Source organism: Osmerus eperlanus, chromosome 3, assembly GCF_963692335.1.
Source record: "Osmerus eperlanus chromosome 3, fOsmEpe2.1, whole genome shotgun sequence".
NCBI lineage: Eukaryota > Metazoa > Chordata > Actinopteri > Osmeriformes > Osmeridae > Osmerus > Osmerus eperlanus.
The window spans coordinates 2,882,692-2,903,606 of record NC_085020.1 but is presented as its reverse complement, the minus strand read 5'-3'; the positions used below and the strand labels follow the sequence as shown (position 1 = coordinate 2,903,606).

At 44.9% G+C, this 20,915-nt stretch overlaps 3 protein-coding genes across 3 annotated transcripts; 1 reads left to right on the top strand and 2 right to left on the bottom strand.

Moving 5' to 3' along the window:
- The first annotated feature begins 284 nt into the window (after window positions 1-284).
- Window positions 285-8,287, top strand: LOC134017161 (guanylate-binding protein 1-like). Its single transcript, XM_062456518.1, has 9 exons — window positions 285-460; window positions 3,328-3,455; window positions 3,631-3,740; window positions 5,685-5,899; window positions 6,247-6,489; window positions 6,653-6,933; window positions 7,049-7,261; window positions 7,438-7,540; window positions 7,786-8,287. The coding sequence occupies exons 1-9, from the start codon at window positions 289-291 to the stop codon at window positions 8,121-8,123; spliced, it is 1,803 nt and encodes a 600-aa protein (XP_062312502.1). The 5' UTR covers window positions 285-288; the 3' UTR covers window positions 8,124-8,287.
- Window positions 8,288-8,955: 668 nt separating this feature from the next.
- LOC134017162 (hemopexin-like) lies at window positions 8,956-19,631 on the bottom strand. Its single transcript, XM_062456519.1, has 11 exons — window positions 19,585-19,631; window positions 12,686-12,753; window positions 12,380-12,402; window positions 12,151-12,264; window positions 11,802-11,959; window positions 11,315-11,468; window positions 10,850-11,062; window positions 10,530-10,625; window positions 10,206-10,336; window positions 9,872-10,016; window positions 8,956-9,577 (listed from the first exon to the last, which is right to left on the bottom strand). Exons 2-11 carry the CDS (start codon window positions 12,742-12,744, stop codon window positions 9,345-9,347), a joined length of 1,326 nt encoding a protein of 441 aa, XP_062312503.1. The 5' UTR covers window positions 12,745-12,753; window positions 19,585-19,631; the 3' UTR covers window positions 8,956-9,344.
- On the bottom strand, window positions 14,246-20,038 carry LOC134016959 (hemopexin-like). Its single transcript, XM_062456205.1, has 11 exons — window positions 20,016-20,038; window positions 19,505-19,591; window positions 18,835-18,857; window positions 18,312-18,419; window positions 17,720-17,874; window positions 17,064-17,217; window positions 16,676-16,888; window positions 16,479-16,574; window positions 15,715-15,848; window positions 15,236-15,383; window positions 14,246-14,972 (listed from the first exon to the last, which is right to left on the bottom strand). Exons 1-11 carry the CDS (start codon window positions 20,036-20,038, stop codon window positions 14,746-14,748), a joined length of 1,368 nt encoding a protein of 455 aa, XP_062312189.1. The 3' UTR covers window positions 14,246-14,745.
- Window positions 20,039-20,915: the final 877 nt, after the last annotated feature.

The window sequence follows — 20,915 nt, the reverse complement described above, 5'->3', positions numbered from 1 at the left end:
TGTTTTTGTATGAGGTAAATTTGTCGCAATACGACGGTGGGTCACAATGACTGATGGGTCAGAATGACCCGAAGATAACACAAGGGTTAAGAGAAGTCTACTACCAAATTCAGTCGCCTCACTCGCCTGTACGAAAAGTTTTCAACCTAACGTGTGATTAGCCAAGCATACATATTTGTCGTTTTGATTAAGATACTTGGATTTTTTTCGTGATTTTGAGAGATAAACCACTTATACTAACAGCTATTCCGGACCTAATTGGGTTCTCATTGATACAGTATTTAAGCAATGGATTCACCAATGTGCCTCATCGACAACGTAGATGGTGTGATTCGACCTGTCCCAGATGCCATCAACCACCTTATGAAGATCCGTCAGCGTGTCGTAGTAGTGGCAGTGGTCGGGTTGTACCGCACCGGCAAGTCTTACCTCATGAACAAGCTGGCTGGCAGGAACGACGGTGAGTAAATCAAGCAGAGTGCAGACCAAGTAATTAAAACAAAAAAATTAAACAGTGGTGGAAGTAACAAATTACAAATTGGCCTACTCATGTTACTGTGGGCTAATTAAGTTGTTTTTTCGGGTACTGTAGGCCTACTTAAGTAGCCTACAAATACAATTAGGCTACAAATTAAGCTACGTAATAATCTACTTTACTACTTTTAAAATCACAATTCGTTACTGAGTAGCCTCGCCTACAATTTGAATTAATTTTCAAACATTTCTCCAGCATTTCAGTAACCAATAAAGATATAAGATCGTAAATGAACCAATTATTTGGAACGAAAAAAAGTCCCTGTTGCACCAGGTTTCAGAGAGAGTTTATTGTAGTAATCGCACAGTTAATTTATGAACAGAACTGAAGGTTTGGAGAAGCAAACCACCACATGATGGAAATTAATGACAGCCACCATGAAGTCATTGAAAATGACAAAGAAATACAATCTGAGTGCCCCTGGCCGAGTGCCCCTGGCCGAGTGCCCCTGGCCGAGTGCCCCTGGCCGAGTGCCCCTGGCCGAGTGCCCCTGGCCGAGTGCCCCTGGCCGAGTGTCCCTGGCCGCACCTGGAGGAGTTGTTCACGCTACAGAGTGAGGAAAGGTGCAGGGGCGGATCTAGAGATTTTCATTCGGGGTGGCAATGCGGTGGCAGTAGGAAGTTGTTGGGTGGCCTCCTGGAGGTGAATCCAAACCCAAAGTAGGTGGGTACGGTACAGTCTACGATAAATGATTAGGCTATAACATTGTAGTTTAAATTAAACACTAATATTAATATTATTTATTGAAATGTTCTGTAATGTACTTTTTAAAGTTTTTATTTGAGGGCGGAATATTGGGGTGGCAGCTGGCACCCCTTGCCACCCCTTAGATCCGCTACTGGAAAGGTGACAGCATGCTAATTAGTAGGCCTATGTGTCGTTCGTGAACGATTCGTTCATTTTGAACTGACTCCGGAGTAACGACAACAAATCACTCAAAAAGTGATTAGTTCATTTTCTCGCGGCTGCGCATCAGGAGTTGCATAGGCTCAGTCGAGGAAACTAAAATTATTCGGTCATCTCCTGACTGTGTTTTCGGGTATGAGTCTTCGGATCCTTTTTCACGTGACCTGCATAGGTTTTGTAGAGGAAACAGATAGCCTACCTCATTCCCTTTCGCGTGACTGCTATGTTTAGTATAGTAAGACGTGAATGATAATGGTTGGTGTGCGATGTGGTGATCTGACCCCCCCCCCCCCCCCGCCCATATGACATATGACATGCCACGGTTGGCGCCCTCTGCTGGTAGTGTGTTTCAAGTTAAAGTCTTTTATTGTCAGATGCACAGAACAACACAAGGTCAGACTGGGCACTGAAATTCTTAGGACAAGACAACGCAAAGCAACCTGGCATAACATAACATATAAGTACACAGAACATAGATTACATCTATGATAAGCTAAAATATAGTAAACCTCCTAAATATACAAATAATATACAATATTCAATACAGTATACTAAACCTCTAATACACATAATAACCTTTACTAACCTTATAAACCTATACTAACCTAAGACAGTGAAGTACAATAGTGCAATATTGCTGATAGTGCAACCAGTAGCTGAAAGTGACAGTGAAAGTGAAAGAGACGTGTATCAATATCCATATCAATGTCCATTCAGAAGCCTGATGGCCCTTGGAAAGAAACTGTTGTCCAGTCCGTTTGAAACTCAAGAACAGCGGGAGGGTTAATTTAAATGGAATGCACTTGGGAAATTGCCGCCGTCCTCTTCATGCCGCCCTAGGCGGCTGCCTATGTCGTCTATAGGAAGGACCGGCACTGCTCGGTCGGCAGAGGAACGAATCTTTCACCCGAAGACTCGGTCGGCAGAGGAAAGAATCTTTAACCCAAGACATGGCCGGAAGGGGAATACGATTCTTTAGTTCGGGTCCGAGTCTTTGGATAATTTCACGTGATCTCAAGACAAAAGAAAACAGAAATAATTCTTTTTCATCATTCACTTTCGCGTGACTGCTAGGTTTAGCAGTAGCCTAAGATGTGAATGATAGGCCTATTCGTTATTTGATTACAGGTTACATCAATCTTTGATTTTATTACAGGTTTTGTTATTTTGGTCATTTTTGCAACTTTTGTTTAACTCTACTTACAGTTCAGTGCGGTGTAATTGTGTGGTGTGATAATTAAATGCTAGTGTGATAAGGAATCATTTCAAATCATACAAAGTGTCATGATGCTTTGTATTTAATGCGGGAATTTATATTCATTTTATTCCCCCCCCCCCCCCCCGCACTTTACCATTAATCAATAAGGTACATTTTGTTGTTGTTGAAAGTAACTATTTTCTCAATGGATCTCCGATTGTTTTTAGAAAATTCTTTAACTATCACCAACTAAAAATTAACTAGTACTCTGAGTAGTTTTTGAGGAGAGTATTTTGTAATTTTACTCTTAGGTACTTTTTTAACACCTGTACTTTTACTTGTAATTGAGTATTATCAGAGCAATGTAACAGTACTTGTATTTAAGTACACATTTTCAGTACTCTTTACACCACTGAAAATAAAATACAAAAACACTGTCATATGTCAGGTATAATAATGTAAGAGAAACTCTCAGTTGCATATGGAAGGCTGGAGGCAAGGAGTCCAATCTGGGCAAACCGGTCAGTACACTATGAGCGTGGTTACAGAATAGTAGGCCTATTGTATGTACCCATGAGCAATTCACTTTTAGTTGTACAAGTTCAAATTTATTAAAGTACATTTAATTTGCCTAGGTTTGTTTTAATTGTCTATATTTAGATATTTTTCTAAATTATTGTAATTTCAGGATTTGCCCTGGGATCCACCATACAGTCCAAGACTAAGGGCATCTGGATGTGGTGTGTGCCTCATCCTAAACAAGCTGACCTCACTCTGGTGCTGCTGGACACAGAGGGACTAGGGGACGTAGAGAAGGTGAGGGGGGGAAATTGACTATTTCCTCTCTCTAGTCATCCCTACATTAGAAAATGGTGCTACACTGACTGAACCACTGTGCAACATAGTTAATACAAAAATAATAAAAAAACTAAATGTTACCTTAGACAGACCACTATGTGGGGCTCTAATACTGAATGCATTTTTGTCTCAGGGAGATTCCAAGAACGATGCCTGGATTTTCTCCCTGGCTATTCTGCTCAGCAGCACTCTGGTCTATAACAGTCGAGGGACCATAGACAACCAGGCTGTGGAGAACCTCCAGTATCCTTCCAGTTTATAAACATGATATCCCTGGTCTGCTTTGGAAACTCCCTTGGGTGGTTGGTTTGATGAAGAGGAAACAGATGTTTTTCCCTTCATAATGAAACTGAAATAATAATCTTGTACACAATGGGCCACATTCACCAATATCTTCCTAAGTTATTTCTTACATTTGTTCTTAAGAAAGTTCCTAAGAAAAGTCTACGTGTGATTCATGACATGTTCCTAAACAGCAGAATTGTTCGCAGGTGTGGTCTTAGAATAATGAATCCCAATATTTCGTAAGTTGAAAGCTTGTGCCCTTTGCTCCTATTTAGCATAGGTAAACGCCCCGTTAATTCCCATAAAAGGGCAAGAGATGGCAGGGCCGTGTGCACACTCAGAGAAATGTCGAAAAGACATGGTAAAGATGGTGGAGGCCACGACTCCAAAAGAAAGAAAAACTTTCGTAATTCTAAAGTGGAGGTAATGCTCCAAGAAGTTAGAGAAAAACGACACATCATATTTAGTAGCGTCAGTGGTGGATACAAAGCAGTAAATACGACAATTGTGTGGTGTAGTCCTAGTCAGTGGCGAAAATCTGCTATCAATTTGGGGGGGGACAATTATGACATTTTCTCAAGAGCAATTCCTGAAGGGGACACCAAAATTACTGCTGAAACACACCTACATTGTAATAAGTTAAATGTATATTATTAATATTATTTAAATGTCCTTATGTTTACAGTGATTTTTTGGGGGAGACAAATCCTATTTTTCACAGGATGGGGGGGTCGTGTCCTCCCTGTCCCCCCCGGGATTTCCGCCTATGGTCTTAGTGTGCGGAATAGGCCTACTTTAAGCCTATAGTAGCGTCATGCGAAGGGCTGACTAGAGCAGGCAAGAGTGAGGCAGTGCAACAGGGTGGGAAGGACCACGCAAAAACAGGTTCCACAAGAAGAGGGCACTTTATTTTCCAGGAGCAGACCAAAAACACCACTCAGGCAGGTTCCTGAGACAGTCCAACAAAAATCCACAAAAGTTAAACAAAAATGACTTTCCCCTTCAAAGCCATCCTTCACTCACCCAACAGGGCTTAGTATGCCACCTGCTTCTCTCTGGTCCCAACTAACCATCCGTGTGGCCTTTGTCTCTCTGGTTTCTTTCCCTGCTCTTCCCCCCCCCCCCCCCCCCCCTTTTCTAGTCCTAACTTAATTAGGTGGCTCACACATCTACACCTGTCCACTTGTTGAGGGATTCTGGGAGATGTAGTGTGGGCCATTGTCACCATTTTGGGGTGTTGCCACCTCTCTGGTCCAGGGATGTAACATCCCTCCTCTACCTGTCCCCTGGTGATGTCACACTATAAATACCTTTATCAGTCACTTATTATTGGATGGCAAGGTTCCCCGTTAACATAATTGATATGAATTGAGGCAAAGCAAGGCTCGTTTATTTCTATAGGCCTAGCACAATTCATACACAATGGCAATTCAAAGTGCTTTACAAATGAGCAGAAGTGTAAGTGTAGTGTGTATTTATTAAAACAAACAAACATATAATTATGTGTAAAATAATGAAAATTATTAGTTGCAAAATTATAAAGGAGAGAAATATTCAATTTTTAATTAGAATGGACGAAAACGGTATAACTACTTACTTTGCACAAACATGTCAGCTCTCAATTGTGTGTAAGAGTGCTCTTGGGTGTGCGTAAATTCTGTTCTTACCGAAGAACAAATCCCAAATAAGAAAAAATTGGTGAATGCCAGAATCTTCGTGAAAACTGGATAAGTGGGATTTAAGAACACATTTGTTCTTACCAAGTCCGACTGAAACTGATTCTAATGTCCACTGCTGACAAAGGTCAGGTCCTATGCATGGGGGAACTAGTGTACACTAGTGTACATATTTTACAACATTGCCTATCATTATTCCTTGTTCTTATCCTTATCCAGATGCCAGATATGTGACTGAGCTGTCGGACAGAATCAAGGTGAAGTCCCCCAGCCATGCTTCATCCAGTAAGGAGGATGAGGAGGAGGGAGGGGATGCCCAGTTTGTCCAGTTCTTTCCTAACTTTGTCTGGGCAGTCAGAGATTTTACTCTGGACCTCAAAATTGATGGTAAAGACGTGACTGCGGATGGGTATCTGGAGCACTCTCTGGAACTCAAGAAAGGTATTCATTACGGGTTGAGGTGATATAAATTATGTCATATTATTGTTGAGTACCTTTGTGTGTTAAGTACCTTTGCCAAGTGCTGTATATAATTTATTTTAATCATGTTAACATTTACATTTATTCATTTAGCAGACGCTTTTATCCAAAGCGACTTCCAAGAGAGAGCTTTACAAAAGAGTGTAGGTCATAACAACGAGATAGCCCCAAAACATTGCGAGTAGCCAAACATCAAGCATACATTGTGAAAAGCAAATAAGTGCCAATGGGGAGAACCATTAGAGCATGTAGTTAAACAAATTACAAATTAAACAAATTAAACATGCTGGTTACCCAACTTCTCACAGGTAAGGGCAAGACGACCACTAACTACAACCTCCCGCGAGAGTGCATCCGCAACTACTTCCCCACACGCAAGTGTTTTGTGTTCCTGCCCCCTACTTCCTATGAACACATGTCCCGACTGGAGTTCATAGATGAGAAGGAACTCTACCAAGGTTTCAGGGAGACCACAGACACTTTCTGCAACTACATTTTCCAGATGAGCCATGTAAAAACTGTCAAAGGGGGCGTAGAAGTTACTGGAAGAAGTAAGTCAGATAAGCTAGCTACTACAACTCAACATACATAGTCAATAGAAAATCCAATCAGTTGAGCTGCTCTGATAAATAATGCAATACACATTTCATGATTAATTCTTACTGATTTGCCTATGGGAATCAGTCAGTCTGAAGTATCGGTCAATGCTTGCAGGGCTTGGCCACTTGGTCAAAATGTACGTAGAGACCATCTCCCAGGGCGGAGTTCCCTGTCTGGAGAACGTGGTGCTGGCCATGGCCCAGATAGAGAACCAGGCAGCGGTGGAGGAGGGGCTGAAGCTGTACCAGAGCTGCATGGAGCCGCTGAAGACCCGGTTCCCAGTGGACATGGACCAGATGTCAGATCAACACCAACGCGCTGACCAGCAGGCCACCCAAGAGTTCATGAACCGTTCCTTCAAAGACGGAAATGGGGATTTCTTGAAAATGCTGGCGGTAAGAGTTTGATTGGTGCACATTTTACACTCCTGACAGATTACACCAGCATTGAGCATTAACATCTTAGAACTTAGTCTGGTTTTCAAAACGTTACTCGTCTGACCTTTTCCAGACTGGTATTACTAAGCACTACGAGGAACTTCTAACCCAAAACGGGGAAGCCTCAGAGAAGAAGTGTCAGTATCTGCTGAGTAAACTCTCCGCTGTGGTCGCACAGAAGATCCAGGACGGGTTCTTTGCCAAACCAGGTGGCTACGGGCTTTACTGTGATCTCCACGATAACTTGGTGGCATTGTATCGTTGCACACCTAGCAAAGGAATCCGGGTAAGAATGGGAATCCCTGTGCGAAAATTGCGATGAAGCGATACCTTAAACTCTCCTTTGTGATATGCTTCATAGGAACTTGAGCTAATCACCGTTTATCATGGGACTGTACCGCAATATTTACTCAGATTTCTAAATGATGGTTAAAGCAGCATGCTCATGTCTGGTCTCTGCAGGCTGAGGAGGTTCTGGAGCGGTTCCTGAATGAGAAGAATGTTGAGTCCCACTCCATCTTACAAGCTGACCAGAAACTTACTGACAGCGAGAAGAGGATCCATGGTAAGACCTTTGCCGCTGAGTTATGGGCAACAACAAGCACGTTTCCAAACCAAACTAAAGTTTAATTCTCAATCTGAAACTAGCCTGCATAGGGACTGTCTTCCAATGATCTGATCATTGGGAATGACGTGGGCAAAATGAGTGTTTCAGCGTTAAATGTTATAGTTTTGTTTTATGCTGCGTTCTACATTAACAACTGCAGTTGCGATGGTCAACGTAAATGTTTTCTTTCTGGATTCCACCAGAGGAGAAGGAGAGAGCTGCTTTGCTGGAGCAGGAGAAGAAGGCTGCAGAGGAGAAACATGAAGAGATGGAGCTCAAAATGGAGGACGCTCGCTGGAGCCATGAGGACAAGATGTGGAGGATGGAGGAGAAAATGAAGGAGGAATTTAGGCAACAGCAGGAAGAGTTAAACAGGGCTCTAGATCATAAAATGAAGTTGCATAAGGCTCTTCTGGAGCAGGGTTGCAAGGAGAAGGCTGACTTGATGAGGATGGAGATAGAGCATGATCAGCAGATAAAGAATATGAGAAAGGAAATTGATTACTTGAAAAGTCACAAATTTGACTGTATTATTGCCTAAAAACCATTCAGAAGGTTCACCAATGTCTCCCGGGGAAGAGCAAGTACCGCATAAACCAAGGCCTTACCTGGGGGCCCCGATTCGATTCCACCCTGGGCAGTTTCCTGCATCTCTTTCCCGTCTCTTTTCCTGCCTGTTCTGTCACTGTCTGTTAAATAAATATAACACACAATGTATTTTAAAAATCTATTGAATGAGACTGCTATTGATATATCAGGTGTTTTCTGCCAATATAAGGCAAGTACACCCTTTGTTTGTGGAGGTTTGTGGGGCTCCTCCGTCAAATGAGGAAAATTTTCACCTGCTCCTCTGTCTCATCAGAAGAGGACTAGAGAGGCTCCCCATCGTGACACCATGAAATACATACAGTATATATTAGTTCTTACTACATTTTGTGAGGTTTTTTTTGTCATTTGAATTTTGACCTAAAGCCAACTGAAAAGAGGAAATGTTTTCATGCATACAGTATATTTGTGTTCCAATGATTTAAAGGATTCAGTTATACTTCAGGCTATCCCAGAGTATATCTGCAACACTGAACAAAAACCTCAGCAACGGACATCAAAATAAAAATGTAAAAGTCAATTCAGTTTGAAAATTTGTTTATTAGAATACCTGCAACTGTGTACTGCCCATTGGGTAGAAAAAACTGCCTCAAATAAACCAACTGTAAGCAGAGTCTCTGTAATTACGCAACATTTCATAATGACAGAAACTCAAATGACCAGTTCAGACGAGGGTGTTCATTGTTGCCATTTCAGCTTTATTGTGTAACACGGCGCACAATGCAGCAGAGAGATAAGACTAGAAGCCATTTTAGACTCTCCATGTGGTTCAATACATCATCTACTAAAAAGACCACACAAACCCAATTACTAGAACCCTGCAGAACATTCCATGAGACAAGCACTCTAGAACCCTGCAGAGCATTCCATGAGACAAGCGCTCTAGAACCCTGCAGAGCATTCCATGAGACAAGCACTCTAGAACCCTGCAGAGCATTCCATGAGAGAGCCAGAGGCAGAAGACCCAGAGAAACAGCATGATGGAGGCATGAGACAGATCACAGAGGTAACAGAGCATACGATGAGGTCTACTGCAGGTTTTAGGCACAGCATTTCTCGTATGTGAACACCAGTGTGCATGTGTTGAAAGAAACGTGATAGACTGTGACACTAAGACCCGTTTCCATGATAGGTTTGTTGTTGTTGTGGAAGCCAGCTAGTGGTCACAGCCAAACAGCTCCAGGGAAACCCTGTGCTGTTCCGGAAGGGCCCGGCCCATGAGCATGACCTTGACGCTCTCAAAGTGGTAGTAGTGGTTGCCCACGATGATCTTGACGCCGTCAGGACCGCACATGCCGGCGTTGACCTTCTTGAAGAGGGTGAGAGGGAGGCCCTCTTTCACAGGAACATGGACTCGAAGCCTCAGGTCTATGTCATAGATGGTTTGACCTGTTAGGAGCAAGAGGATGGTCATCAGGAAGCAGCAAGAAGGCTTAGAAGACCCGGTGGTGATCCAGGTCATGTTTACATATCATCGTTATATAAATAACTCTCATTGCTCCGGATAGCAGTTCTATGTACCTACAATGTCGCTATAATAGATATTGCGGCGTGGTGACATGACAATTAATGTAACGTTAATGTAAAGTGCTCCACACTCTCTTTTGCGATTGCTCTTCTGCTATTGCAGCTGGTTGTACCAGAGCTGGTCTTGGTATCTGCCATTCGGTCTGTTCCAGTTACCTTTGACGATGTGGGCGATGTGATCCTGGCAGATGAAGGCAGCGTCCACGGGACCCTCCAGTCCCAGCTCCTCCAGAAGGGATTTGGGGTACCCCTCCAGAAGGGTGTGGGGCTCCCCGACTTTGTACAGGTACACCATCTTATCCTACACACACACACAGGACACACACACAAGACACACACACACAGGACTCTGTTCAGCGATGCGTGCGTACATGTGTTTGTCTGCCTGTGCGTATGTAAGAGTGCTTGCAGGAGTGTGTGTGTGTGTGTGTGCCTGTGTACCCGTGTGAAAGCATGACACGTGCATGACACGTGTGTATCAGAAACTCACCTTGATCATGTAGAGTTTGTCCATGTATGAGAAGACAGCGTCCACCTCGCTGTGCAGCTCCTTGAAGGCCTTCTCGATGCTTTCAGAGTGCAGCTTGTCATTTCCTACATCCTGACGCAGATAATGGTGGCCTGAGAGGGTCAAACAGCATAGAAGTTACATGTTTGCTTTATAGACCATGTAGGCTAGTACGCTGCAAGAATCACTGCAGAAACCAACATTTTGAAATGTTCCTCCTGTTTAGGTAAGGAAAAGTTACAATTTAGATAAGGAAATGTAACAATTCTGCAGGTGAAGATTGACCATCCACACACGGACACCCACCCCTGAAGGCGTAGACATTTCCTGCGTCGTCTGATGTGATGGCGTCCAGGTGAGCTCTGCTGCAGCGCTCTCTGTCAGCGTGGTCGGCACCGTCAGCTGAAAACACACAGACGGAACCGTTTAAGCTACATCACCTGACTGAGGTTTGGCTCGTCTGATTGGTTAAGAGTCTTTTAGATGTTTCTGACTTCCTCAATCGTCTCTGGTTGTTGGATTAGTCTTCGTGTCTTACTTTCCGAATCTCTCCTGTCGCTGAAACTCTTTTACACACACAAACACACACACAAGCACACACACACAGCCTTCTTTTAGCCACTCACCAAACTTGGAGCACCTCATGAAGTAGTCGCGAGCCTCCTTGGGGTACCTCCCGTGCACCTCGCCGGTCTTGGGGTCGAACTTGGAGAACTGGTGTCCGTGGAAACAGTAGTAGTGATCCATGAAGCGAAAGGCAGAGGTGCAGTTGGGCATGCCCTTGAACTGCTTCTCATCCACCGCCTGGGTCCTCACGTTGAAGTGGTAGATGTCATCATCTGGGTAGATATATATAAATATGTATATTATATATATTTATATACACACAGGAAACATAACTTTACAACTCTACGACCTGCTCACGAAACCAGCTAAATATTTGTATAAAAAAATCCCTAAAACTAACAAAGTTAAACAGTAAATAAAAGGTTCTGTTATACAGTTGGATGTAGGCTATAGAGTTACTGAGATTTTACGGGACACATTTTACAACCGTCGTTTTTTTCCCCCTCCATTTGTCCGAGACCTACCCTTGAAGAAGATGACGGAGTCCTCGTCACACTCGGGCTTGGGGCACACCACCGCAGCATCCAGGTGGTCGGGGATGCCAGGGAACACCGCTGAGATGTCCTTGGGATATCCCTCCTCCAGTTTGTGTTGGTAGTAGCTGAACACCTTGTTGTCCTGTACGGCAGCAGAAGGTGAGAGGCATGAGAAGCTGATGTTGCCCCGATAAGGTTTTTGTAAAATGCATTTCGAAAGGACGGGCTGAGTCGTACCCCACTTCAAATTCAACCCTGGAAATATATCAAACCTTTCATGAAATGGGATGTCAGATCAAATCACATTTTATTTGCAACGACAGACCTTTTTTTAGAAGCAATGTCGCAGCGGGCTTCACAGATGCCCACCATCGACCAGACAAACCCCTCAAGAAAACCACTGATAGGAGCAGTTCACTTACAAGCGATGTACTCAGATGTTAGCAGCAGGATGTAAGCAGCAAGAGGGCCTCACCAAGAAGAAGAACATATGGTTGTGCTGGGTCTTGTTGTCCTCGTAGTGCATGCGGAACGCCGCATCCACGTGGCCCAGGTGGTGAAAGTCATCCAGTTCGGCAAACGATGCGTTCGCCAGCTCAGCTTTGCCACGGAAACCCTTGAACAGATGGCCAGCTGGCACAGGATAGAGACATGGGCTTAGAGCATCTCCCTAGTATAGCTCAACTAGACCAAGCAAGTTTCTACTATCAAAAATATTATTTTGGCCCTGAACACAGACGAGTAAATCGCGAAACCGGTGACAAGACGGAATCGGAAAAAGCCCTTGTAAATGAATGAGATTTCAGGTCCAGCGTGTAGCCTACCCTTAAAGAAGTAGGGGACTCCCTCCTCATTCACTGCCGCAGCGTCCATCTCTATGCCTTCACAGCGGTCGAGGACAGCCGCATGTTCAGCATGATCGTGTTTCTTAGGTTCACCTGATAAAAACATTTAGAGGACTTAAATAAGGACTTAAAGCAAAACATAATTAAGAACACAACTAGAACTATTTTAGCCACAAACCAGCCATGTACCAAGGGTAGACCTACTCACCTCCATGACCGGGTTCATGATGTCTGAAAGAGAAACATCATGAACATGAAAAACCGTCTGATCTGTTATCACAAGAATGGAGTTATCTGTGGTACATGCAGTATGGAGCTACAGTAGTCTCAGTAGAATCAAAATCTCCCTACACATTGAACTGCAGTAGCCACATGCTCAGGTGTTGTATGTACACATGACCAGTTGCGCACCCCAAATTAAATTAGATCTATCTAAGGTTGGAGCACATCGACTTTCGATGAACACTGTTAAAGGAGACGGCAGTGACTGCATCAGGGGGATGTGTCTACTTACGGAACGGCGAGGCAGAGAGCCCAGGTCAGGCCCAGACACAGAGTCTGGAGGAGCAGCATGGTGGACGGGTCTCTGGGTCTAGGAGGCCTGGAGAGCTGAGCTGGATACAGGGTGTGCTGACTGGGTCTGGATCAAACCTTTTATACACACACCGAGGTGGGACGTCACATCTGCATCAGGTGTGGGGGAGGGGAGGGTGGGTGGGTGGGTGAGTCAATGAGTGAAAAGTGAGTCAATGACCAGGAGGTTTTTCTGCGGCTCTGTGGACCCAAGTTCAAGCTCAGGTAACATCACTTACACCTGCCAGACATTTATCAAAGAGCGTTCAGCCAAACGAGTGGTCATAATCCATGCACTGGTGTCTGCCTGAATATGAGCCATTCGTAGAATATGTTTGTTTTATGTTGTTATGCAAAAAAAACATCTCAACACAGTTGAGATTGTACACACCACATAAAGGCTGTAAGTTTGTACTGTAGCCTATTTTAGAGTTCAATTACACAGGTTAGATGAATCTGGTTTATCACATTGCGTGAACTGCTGAAACACTGACAAATGCTGTCACAAATGCTGAACTTCTGCTGGATACGGGACCATTTACTACATTTAGGTAGCCAAGTAATTACTGCCTAACCTGCAACTTGGCTGCAAACTATGGACATCACCAGATCTTCACGATGACCACGCCCCCTGAGATATGATTGGCTGAGTCAGTGTCCCACTAGAAATTCGATAAAATCAACACAATAAGACTTTTTTTATGAGTTGTCATGCGCTTCGAGCCTGTGGACGATTGTGGTGTAACTGCTCTTGCTAGTGATTGTTTCTGATCCTTAACCATGCAGTTCTGATCTGAAAGTCCTCTCCTTTCACTGTGTGTGGAAAAAAATATTTGATTTCTATTCATAAAACAGTCATAAAACAAAGGTTTCAAGAGGTTTAAAGAATAACAATCAAAAGTCTTCATGTGTGTGAACATTTCATATGTGTTTGTGTGAGGCCGGCCCCACATACTCTGCACTAGTTTTATGTCACTGGTCTTTTGACGAGACCTTCACAGAGGACTCCATTCAAGTGGCGACGATGCAAGGCATTTCCACTGTATAGGCTTAAAGGCAGGGTAGGCAATGTTGTTGAGAAGCACTTTTTGTCATATTTGCCGAAAGTAACTTCACGTCTTGATAGCAACCAATATATCAAAAGGTTTGACGGTAATATGAAATCATTCCGACATCTGTGGGCGTCACAATACTGTAATAAACACGACCAATCATTAAAGGGTATCCTGACTATTGATTGGATGGGCTACCTGTCTGTCTACCTACATACCTGCGCGCACTCTGCCCCTCCACTCAATGCTTGTCACTAGTTTTGTGGCTTTGAAGGGAGGAGGTGGGAAATTTTGGTTTGAATCGTGTCAAACAGAAGCTGAAATAGCTAGCTTTGCGCACCTTGCCTACCCTGCCTTTAAATCACTAACCTTTTATACTAAACCCTAGCAATCTGTCCAAGTCTGAAAATGGTTAGAGGCATGAAAGTATTAAAGGTTTTACTGTGACATAAGGAACTGAAAAACTTTAATGTATGTGACTGTGTGACAGTGATATTCGTGAGAGTAAACATTCAAAAACAAATGCGTGTAAACGTTGTTGCATATTAAACACATGATGTAAAATGGATAATATGAGGTAGCATCTGTTGTAGTTTGACAATGACAAATTGAAAAATTGACAAATGATGCGAAACCATACCAATTAAACAGGGACTGTTTCACTACTTTACATGACTCATTACTATTGCTCAGGGTCTAGGTTCATTCTACGTCCAACGTTGTTGACTGTGTAATGCTGAGGACCTGCAAAGCGGTTAAGGACATCTCTATTGTTGTCATTGATGTATAGATAAATAACTTTGTTTAATTACAAACTGAAGCCTCATTATTTTCTTGTATGACTCTGTATTTCCCTGTTGAAAAACGAAATAAACAAAAAATAAAATAACTGCAAGATTATTCTTATTCACCACAGCGCCGATCAACGTTTGCAAATCATTAGCGCCCTCTAGTGGTCACAGCCGAACATGTCCAGGGACATCTTGTGTGGCTCAGGTCGGATCCGGCTGTAAGCTAACAGCATAGGGGTGGCGTACTGAAAGTACTCGGCGTCAACGAACACTTTGATGCCATCGGGGCCACACATGGCAGCATCTAGCTTGGCGAAGGGCAGTTTGGCCTCCTTAACCACGGCCCTGGGGACGGCTGTCAGCTCGATGTCAAACATCTGCTGGCCTGCGGGTGGACAGACAGGAGAGATCATTAGGTGACGGTGACAGTTTTGCCCTTCAATCTCCCCCGCGGTCTTCTCTAACTGGTGTTTTTTTTTTTACTCTGCCCATGACAAGAAAATGGGGATTCCAGAAGGTGTCACATTCTGCAGCAGTTTAACTTAATATAAGTCTTTGAGTTTAAGTTTAACACACATAATAGTGCTCTTCAGACAAGTGACCCGCCATTTTTTTCTTGACATATAAACAGACGTAAAGTAGACCTACCTTTAACCACATGCAGAACAGAGTACTCTCCACAGACGAATGCAGCATCCAGCGGTCCCTCGATGCCCAACACCTCCTTCAGGGGTTTAGGGTAACCCTCCACCAGCTCATACTTCTCTCCAGACGAGTAGAGGAACACCTGGTCACCCTGTCATCAGAGCGCGGCACACAGATTACAATATGACGATACGATAGGTAACAACATCTGGCCCAAATATTTAAAGTCAAGAAGAAAAGTTTGAAGAAAGTCGAAGATGGCATGTCGTTAGCTTAGAACAGTAGCATGCAGTCAGCTATATTAGCAAGCTGCTTTCAAAAAGCAGGTAAAAAATAGATTCTGATTGTCTAGCACTTTTACAGTGCACACATTTACGATGTACTGAATGATAATATGCCCCTCATGTCAGGGATTCATTTAGTAAAGATTTAGCAGTGAACGCAATATTGAGGGCATTTTGCCACTATTGAACTCTGCTCACTTTGATGAGGTACAGCTGGCTGGCGTAGGAAAACACTGCTTCTAGGTCGCTCTTTACTTCCTTGAAGTACTCAGCTATAGGGAATGCGTGCCAGCCATCACCAGTCCTCTCATCCTCCCGCAAGAAGTAGTCACCTAGACCAGGAGCAAGTAGGGAGGACAGTTTAGCAGTTAATGGAAGTAGTTAATGGTAGGTGACCATACACACATACACAAATACATACACACACACACACAGGTTCGTTTTGTGACAGGTAATTCATGGAAGTGTGAGACTACACACACACACACACACACACACACAGGGGTTGTACTCAGGCCCGGGACGAGAATCTTAGATGCCCCGCCCCGCGCCCAGATATCTCCTTTTCCCCTTGCTCTTCCTCTCCTCTGCTCCAGTTCTGGGCCCACCCTACCCTGGGCCCACCCTACACTGGGCCCACCCTACCCTGGGCCCACCCTACCCTAGGCCCACCCTACCCTAGGCCCACCCTACCCTGGGCCCACCCTACACTGGGCCCACCCTACCCTGGGCCCACCCTACCCTGGGCCCACCCTACCCTGGGCCCACCCTACCCTAGGCCCACCCTACCCTAGGCCCACCCTACCCTGGGCCCACCCTACCCTGGGCCCACCCTACCCTAGGCCCACCCTACCCTGGGCCCACCCTACCCTGGGCCCACCCTACCCTGGGCCCACCCTACCCTAGGCCCGGCACAACAGACCTGTTTGTCCCCCCCTATCGGCGGGCCTGGTTGCACTGACCTCTGAAAGCGAGCGCTCTCTCCAGGCCGTCGGAGGCGGTGGCGTCCAGGTGGACGTGACTGCAGCGCTCCCTCTCTGTGTGGTTACTAAGGCGACCTGCAGCAGGACAGGACACTGTTACACACCAGCACAGCGACCAACGGGAAGCTAGGATTTTGTATATATATTTCTCTCTCATATAGTGTATATAAAATCACCAAAGTTGGGGCACTTCATGAAGAAGTCACGGGCATCCTTGGGGTAGGTCCCCGTCACAGACCCGGTGACAGGGTGGAACTTGGTGAACTGGTGTCCATGGAAACAGTAGTAGTGGTCTAACCAGCGCAGGGCGGAGGTGCAGTTTGGGAAATGAGTCCACTGGCTGGTCTTGACCTTCTTGGTGTACGTGTCGTAGTGGAACACCTCAGAACCTGGGGAAAGCACACGGGGCTGACTGAAATTGTACCAAAACGTTTCCATTGAAAGTTAATTTATTCTTTCATATCTACTGAGTGAGAGCATTGACAGAGGAGATTGCAGATTCTTACCCCCCGGACGTTGCTTTGGATGAAAGCGTGTGCTAAACGAACACGGTCTTATATTCACCTTTGAAGAAGATGACAGAGTCCCGGACACACTCTCCTTTGGGGCACTCCACGGCCGCGTCCAGGTCGCTGGGGATCCCTGGGAACACCTGGGAGATGTCCTTGGGAAAGCCCTCCTCTAGGGTGTGGTCGTGGTAGCTGAACACCTTGTCATCCTGGGGTGGGGGGGGGGGGGCACAGAGAGGGGGGGGGCACAGAGAGAGGGGGGTGGTGGGGGGGGGCACAGAGAGGGGGGGGCACAGAGAGAGGGGGGTGGTGGGGGGGGGCACAGAGAGGGGGGGGCACAGAGAGAGGGGGGTGGTGGGGGGGGGGCACAGAGAGGGGGGGGGGGCACAGAGAGAGGGGGGTGGTGGTGGGGGGCACAGAGAGGGGGGGGGGCACAGAGAGAGGGGGGTGGTGGTGGGGGGCACAGAGAGGAGGGGGGTGTGAAGGCAGTTTAATCATTACACTAACTGTACAGCAGCAACCCGTCACCATTCACTGGAAATGTGCAGAATCGTTTTTTTCCCTCATGTGATCATCTGATCTTGTAAGGTTGGATGGTTTCACTGATAACCGAAGGTCACAAGAGGAGAACAGGTTAGAGCGCTGATGGGTAAAGCCGTCAGGTATCTTAAGAAAGGAGTGCGGAATAAACAGGAAGTGAGGTCATCGTACCAGGAAGAAGAAGACGTGCTTGTGGTCGGCATCGTCGGCGTGATGCAGGCAGAGGGCGGCGTCGATGTCGCCCAGCAGGGGGTGCTGCTCCAGTTCCTTGTAGGAGGTGCTGAGGAGCTCCGTGGGGCCGTGGAAGCCCGTCCACATGTGCTTACCTGCCGGTCACAAGGTCCAGAGGAGGAAGCATTACAACCAGCCACAAACTGACCGGGGATCAGATGGCTGAGCAGTTAGGGAATTGGGCTTTTAATCAGAAGGTTGCCGATTTGATTCCCGGCCGTGCCAAATGACGTTGTGTTCCTTGGGCAAGGCACTTCACCCTACTTGCCTCGGGGGAATGTCCCTGTACTTACTGTAAGCCGCTCTGGATAAGAGTGTCTGCTAAATGACTAAATGTAAATGTAAACACGTGGTTTTGTGATGTGGTGTCACATCGGTGAGTCCCAAAGTCCCAAATACATACACGTTGGTATGTGTTTTACTTCAATGTTTCTTTTTGATAATACATTCATGTTTGTTGATTTTCAGAAATAAAGCGAGGCTTGTGACTGATTCAGAATGAACAACACTAAGCTGCAGGCGCTTGCGTTACCCTTATAGAAGAAGGTGATTCCCTTGGCGTCTGGGGCGATTGCGTCAAACTCGATGCCTTCACATCGGTCCACCTGGTCACTGAGGGCCAGCGGGAGCACCTCACGAACTGGCCAGAACAAAACCACAAAAACATAACACCATACACCCTCCTGTGGTCTTCAAACATATGTTATGTCATCTTCAAACATACTGAACAAAGTAGTTGCTTCCTCCTTTATTGTAGAATGATCAGTGATCTGTGTCCTTGTGGCCATGAGTGGGACAATACCGCCCTCTTGTGGTCATGTAAGGACAACGCAGATATTCTGCACAAATCTTGGTTGATCAGACACCTTGCCCCCAAATACAGTCCATATACATATTCATGTAACCATATACAATCCAGTTAACCATATTCATGTAACTATATACAATCCCGTTAATCACATTCATGTAACCATGCAAAATTAGAATTTTCTCATGATGATTAGCTTTACCGTGTTTCCACGGTATCATGGGTAAATGGTTTCACCAGGTCTTACCTTGTCTGGAAAGGTCATGGTTGCTAAGGGAAACAAAATATGATGAATATCGTTACAAAACATAACCTACACAAGGTTCTGCAATGATCTGTCCAAGTCATGAGATTATTTTGATAGAAAAACTGTTATGTTCCCTGCTTCGTGTATTGACATGAAGTGCCACCCAGTTATCTGTTCATGTTAATGTACTGTAAGTCATGAAGAGTTGATCAGATAAGATGCATACAACTGTACCCAGAACGATTCTGCACTTTAAACATGTTGCCATGTTTGTCGAGAGAACATGAGCAATCAATATCCTGGTCTGAATCACCAGGACACACAGTGCAGTGTTGACAGTCCATAGTCTTGAAGAGTCAATAGTCTTGACTTCAATGACAAACAAATGATGATTGGCTCTACATATACGTACATGTATGTACACACACACAGAGTCTGTAAAGGGACCCCATGAGAATGTTCCATTTGTGATAATGAATGTATTAATACAGAATATGCCTTTATCCAAAGCAACTTAAGTAGAGATTCTTGACCTTGCGACCTTTCGATCTGCACAAACTCTCTACCACTGAGCAAGAGAAAAATAACGAGGAAAGATAGCGAGAGCGTGAGAAGAGAACACTGTTAAAGAAGACGGCAGTGACTGCATCAGGAGGATGTGTCTACTTACGGAGCGGCGAGGCAGAGAGCCCAGGTCAGGCCCAGACACAGAGTCTGGAGGAGCAGCATGGTGGACGGGTCTCTGGGTCTAGGAGGCCTGGAGAGCAGAGCTGGATACAGGGTGTTCTGACTGGGAGATGAACCTTTATACCCGAGTTAAGGCTCAGGGTTGTGGTCGGGGGTCTGGGTGGAGCCTTGGGTCACTGACGAGAGGGGCTCCTCGTGTCAGAGGTTATCTGAACGGGACTTGAGTGTTTTTTGTTTGAAAAGGTCGGTGGGTGGACTCGGGGGGGAAGGTAAGGATAGTTGCGTCATGACCGCGTTTAAATAACTTTGCTGATGAACGAAAAAAACTAAAGGGTGAAAAAGAACAGTTGAAAGACTTGATCGGATTAGTTTCCGGAGCTTTAGGTCTTGTCCCAGAGACTGTAGTGATTGCCTCACACTTGGCTCCAGTTTGAAAGTCAAACCCTGACTCTTCCAGGTCTGACTCCAATAGAGGAGAGTGCTGCCATGGTTACCAGCTCTGCAACACAGTGTGCATCTTTCAAGGTGACCGTGACATACAGAGTCAAGTATGGATGTAAGCTGTGTGGGAGATTACACAGAAGATTCTGCCCCGCTGTCGCAACATGGAAGTGTAGTGAAGAGACACACTGGGTCTGGCTGCAGATTGTTTTTCTTCTATTTTGGTAGACTCATGCATTTGCATTTGAAGTGCTTAATGTATCGTCAAGTCATTCAAACTATTACTGTATAGTACAGTTTTCTCATGGGGATAACAATAAGATTATACAGAACATAACGATGCACTGTTCAAATCTAAATAGGAGTATCCTAGCGAGACACAACTAAGGGCCGAGTTTGTCTCTTTTTCTATATGTTTTCATATGCAGCACACAATCAATATGTAGAGGCCATGACCTGTGAGGCAACAGAAAACATTCACAACTGACCTGATATGCAGTTTAAGATCCTTATCTCCTTCATATTTGCATGACCAAGCCCACAGGTTCAAAACTCTCTCTTTTTCTTCTGTGATATAATGCAAACATTATTTAACATACAGTATCACACTTTTCACAGTATATGCTTCATCCATCTCATGACTGTTCCTTTGTCCTCGAAAATGAAGGAGTTGTGAAGGCAAGGTTAAGATATACTGAAGGGAGTTCTGATTTTTTTGTAAAAAAAGTTAAATATAACAAACAGAATTTGAATGCCATCAAAATGTTTTATGGAGGACGAAAGCTCACCTTGAGCTCTCCTAGAACACCATTGAATTTAATTGTCAGAAATCCTTAAAATCATCCTTCTAAAATACCAAAGCTCACTCCAGAGCATGTTCACATCAACAGGCTGGAACAAGACCCAAGGCAGATACATAAAGATATATCGAACTGCTCAAATGGACACTATGC

What these genes read in the sequence shown, in the direction of transcription:
- LOC134017161 (XM_062456518.1), top strand. Translation starts at nt 289, where the DNA reads ATGGATTCACCAATGTGCCTCATCGACAACGTAGATGGTGTGATTCGA. An exon ending in CTCTCTGGAACTCAAGAAAG is followed by an intron (nt 5,900 to 6,246) that starts GTATTCATTACG and finishes AACTTCTCACAG; the next exon opens with GTAAGGGCAAGACGACCACT. An exon ending in ATTTCTTGAAAATGCTGGCG is followed by an intron (nt 6,934 to 7,048) that starts GTAAGAGTTTGA and finishes GACCTTTTCCAG; the next exon opens with ACTGGTATTACTAAGCACTA.
- LOC134016959 (XM_062456205.1), bottom strand. Translation starts at nt 20,038, where the DNA reads ATGCACACTGTGTTGCAGAGCTG. An exon ending in AGCACGTCTTCTTCTTCCTG is followed by an intron (nt 17,218 to 17,719) that starts GTACGATGACCT and finishes CCCCCACCCCAG; the next exon opens with GATGACAAGGTGTTCAGCTA. An exon ending in CTCTGTCATCTTCTTCAAAG is followed by an intron (nt 16,889 to 17,063) that starts GTGAATATAAGA and finishes TGCTTTCCCCAG; the next exon opens with GTTCTGAGGTGTTCCACTAC.
- LOC134017162 (XM_062456519.1), bottom strand. Translation starts at nt 12,744, where the DNA reads ATGCTGCTCCTCCAGACTCTGTGTCTGGGCCTGACCTGGGCTCTCTGC. An exon ending in CTCCGTCATCTTCTTCAAGG is followed by an intron (nt 11,063 to 11,314) that starts GTAGGTCTCGGA and finishes ATATCTACCCAG; the next exon opens with ATGATGACATCTACCACTTC. An exon ending in AAATGTCTACGCCTTCAGGG is followed by an intron (nt 10,337 to 10,529) that starts GTGGGTGTCCGT and finishes TGACCCTCTCAG; the next exon opens with GCCACCATTATCTGCGTCAG.